At 37.6% G+C, this 3,514-nt stretch overlaps 1 protein-coding gene across 1 annotated transcript; it reads left to right on the forward strand.

Annotated features, from left to right (window-relative positions):
* LOC111374018 lies at positions 1-1,199 on the forward strand. Its single transcript, XM_022996625.1, has 2 exons — positions 1-129; positions 290-1,199. The coding sequence occupies exon 2, from the start codon at positions 563-565 to the stop codon at positions 1,034-1,036; it is 474 nt and encodes a 157-aa protein (XP_022852393.1). The 5' UTR covers positions 1-129; positions 290-562; the 3' UTR covers positions 1,037-1,199.
* The last annotated feature ends 2,315 nt before the right edge of the window (positions 1,200-3,514 follow it).

Consider the following 3,514-nt stretch of genomic DNA (forward strand, 5'->3'; position numbering starts at 1 on the left):
CGCTTGGATGGATGTGGTTGTTGGTCGCACTTGTGTGATGGTAACTCTACCAGATTGCCAATTGCTCATATTGTGTGCAATCAGACACCTCCAACTCAGGACAAGCCGAGTCTAATGACCATTCGTGAGGTATATATTCAGTATCTACCTTATATGCCATTGTTGTGGCTGTTGTTTTATAGTATTGAAAAAGAATAACACTGAATAAGTAGCAGTGCAAGATTTCATGAGTTTTATGGATGTTACTGTGAATTGAGTTACTTGCTGACTATTTGATGAACAAAATCAGGTTGAGGCAGTCTTCCATGAGTTTGGCCATGCGCTTCAACATATGCTGTAGAAATTCTAAGAGATTGTAACATATTTTTGTACAATATTGAGAACATTACCATAGCTAGAAGATTGAAATTAGGATGATTGTTTTCTCTCCTAATTTAGGAGATTCCTTTCCTTTTTCCCTCACCCTCGTTTATAAAATAACTTGTACTAGTAGTACTACAGTTATGAAATAATCAAGGAATTATCTTCCTGCTTTCATGGTATCAGAGCAAGGTTGGAGTTAATGACGGATGTCCCCGTTAATAACCAAAGCTCCACGACATCTGAATCTTCATACAACGAGGCAGAGAGTAATTCTACGATGGCCTTGACGGGATTAGATAATGCCTCCTTTCAACTCATGGTGGAGAAATTAAATGGAAGAAACTTCAAAGAATGGGCGCAATCAATAAAGCTGGTAATCGACGGTAAGGGAAAACTAGGGTACCTTACAGGAGAAACGCATAAACCAACAGATTCAGCCCTTTTGCAGAAGTGGAAATCCGAAAACTCAATGGTCACGGCGTGGTTAGTGAACTTCATGCATCCTTCAATTGGGAAAACATACTTATTCTTGCCAACCGTGAAGGACGTTTGGGATGATGCCAAGGAGATGTATTCGAACTCAAAAAATTCATCCCAAATCTTTGAAATCAAATCAAGATTATGTAGACAAAACAAGGAAAAAGAGATGTTACCAACTAATACTCAGAAATGATCTCTCTTTGGCAAGAACTCGATCTTGGAAAAAGATTGAGAATGCTCAAAAGATAGCGTAAAATACAAGAAAAGATTAGAAAACGAGCAAGTGTATGAGTTTCTCGCAGGTCTGAATCGCGACTTGGACAATGTAATAAATAATTATTTCACCATCTAAACATAAAAGAGAACACTAAATAATTTCTCTACACAAGTAAAATGATGACAAAATACATTGGTAACATCAAATTTAGGAAATTAAATACATTTTTGTTAATTAATCAAAGAGGAACTAACAGCATCATATATTTATATATATATGATGTGGAATGAGCATATATATAATAAAGACTAACCAGATAAAAGCGGGATCATTGCTCTCAACGGACAGGCTATTATCGACAGCTTTTGGAACGCCAAGAGACGCATTCTTGCCAACCGTGAAGGACGTTTGGGAAGATGCCAAGGAGATGTATTCGAACTCAGAAAATTTCTCTACACAAGTAAAATGATGACAAAATACATTGGTAACATCACATTTAGGAAATTAAATACATTTTTGTTAATTAATCAAAGAGGAACTAACAGCATCATATATATATATATATGATGTGGAATGAGCATATATGTAATAAAGACTAACCAGATAAAAGCGGGATCATTGCTCTCAACGGACAGGCTATTATCGACAGCTTTTGGAACGCCAAGAGACGCTGAACCGATGTTCATTATTGCCTTAACATGTTTGGCACACCAACCAGGGCCACCACCTCCTCTCATGGGTGGAGGTGAATTAACCTATTTAAGGAAGTGGAGAAAATAGATAACCCCCCATTGAATGAGGCACCATTACCACTTTTTTTTTTGGCCATTTGTTACATACATAAGCTCAATTTTGCTCTTCAATCTACTAAGTGTTTGGTCCCTTATCTGATCATGCCTCAATTATAAGTGTATTAGATAAAGCTCAAATCAATTCAAATTGTCTTATATATACCTAATTCTTAACATTGACAAAAAATAAAATAGGGAATGAACATTCAAATCTGATCTCTCGCGAGTATTGAACCACCTCGTCTTAAGGTTTAAAAGTGGCCCCATTTATTTAAATTTAGCATACTACTACTGGTATTTGCAAAATTAAACCATGAATGTGGCAAGTGAAGGGCCCTTAAACCTCTGTATTTTGAAAAGATAATCTCCAATCATAAGTAGCCATATACATATTCTTCCCCTCATAGCTAATGCATGCCAAATTCTCTATAAGAATAGCCCATACAAAATATCCAGGAGCAAAAGAGTCAGTCGCAACCAGTCCTGGGACGGCCCGAACTCGAGTCCTTGGTGGATCAAGCCCTGTTTCATTGTCCAGTGATAGATGCTCCAACCAACGCATAGGCCTAAAATTTCATCAAAACGCTCAATAGGTGTCAAAATCTTAATCAATATCCTAAAACTGAAACACAAAACAAAATCCAACTTTGCAATTCAAACCTCTTGAAAACCTCTGTAAAGCTACCGCTCCAAAGCTGCCTGCGAAAAAGGCCATCATAACAAGGCTTTCCCTCCCAAAGCTCCAGTCCTCCGATGACAATGTCAGGCACCAAAACAACGGGATGGAGCGAGGTCAGGCCTTCACGTTCAGCCTCGCTCTGGGCGGCTCGGGCACCTTAAGTCTAGGCAAATTACCGGGCAAACAATGAAATAGAAACAAGAGCAACCACCAGATGGTGCTCATGTACCCAATCATCCGACAGCATGAATCCATGCACCTCCATTCTTTGGGCTGTTTCTTCTGCTTCTTCCTTTTCAAGTTCTCTTCCAACACAGCAAAAACAGCACCTTGATTTTCAATCTCAACTTTGGGCGTCTCAATTGATTTCTTCTCATTAGTTTTTGATTGATCACATGAAGAATAATTGACGGGCTCAAGAAAGCAAGGCTTTCGAAAATGAAGAATATAAGCCATTGCAAATAATTATAGCTCAAGACTAACAATAATGATGATCCATCGATGAAAATATAACGATTTGAAACATGCAAAGTAGTTTAGTAGATATTTGGAGCTCAGTTGCTCAAGAATCAAAAGTATTTATCAATATAAACTCAGAAAGATGGACATGAAAAATTGTCGTGGAGCAAAAGATTATGGGGGTGTTGGCTGGAGGTACAGAGTGCTAAACCGCGTGATAGAGAATGAGATATGGAAGTGTCTGTACGCGTACCATAAAACAACACGAGACTTCTAAATTGAGTTTAAAATGAAAAGAAATTATAGTATCAATTTTCTTGAGCCATAATGATTCTAACAAAGATTTTTTCATTTAGAACATGTCTAAATTGCCTGCCTTTGTTAGTTATCACCACACTGTTGAGTGAGTTCCATTATGCTTTTTCTTTCGCAATTTTTACCTGTAAACGTCTCTCTCACTAAAATTTCCTTTGTCTGGAAGCATAAAATAGTCCTTAGAAACAGCGAAATGCGTAAAAATTCATC

The sequence above is a fragment of the Olea europaea genome, unplaced genomic scaffold, assembly GCF_002742605.1.
Source record: "Olea europaea var. sylvestris unplaced genomic scaffold, O_europaea_v1 scaffold11935, whole genome shotgun sequence".
In the NCBI taxonomy this organism is placed as follows: domain Eukaryota; kingdom Viridiplantae; phylum Streptophyta; class Magnoliopsida; order Lamiales; family Oleaceae; genus Olea; species Olea europaea.

What these genes read in the sequence shown, in the direction of transcription:
- LOC111374018 (XM_022996625.1), top strand. Translation starts at nt 563, where the DNA reads ATGACGGATGTCCCCGTTAATAACCAAAGCTCCACGACATCTGAATCT.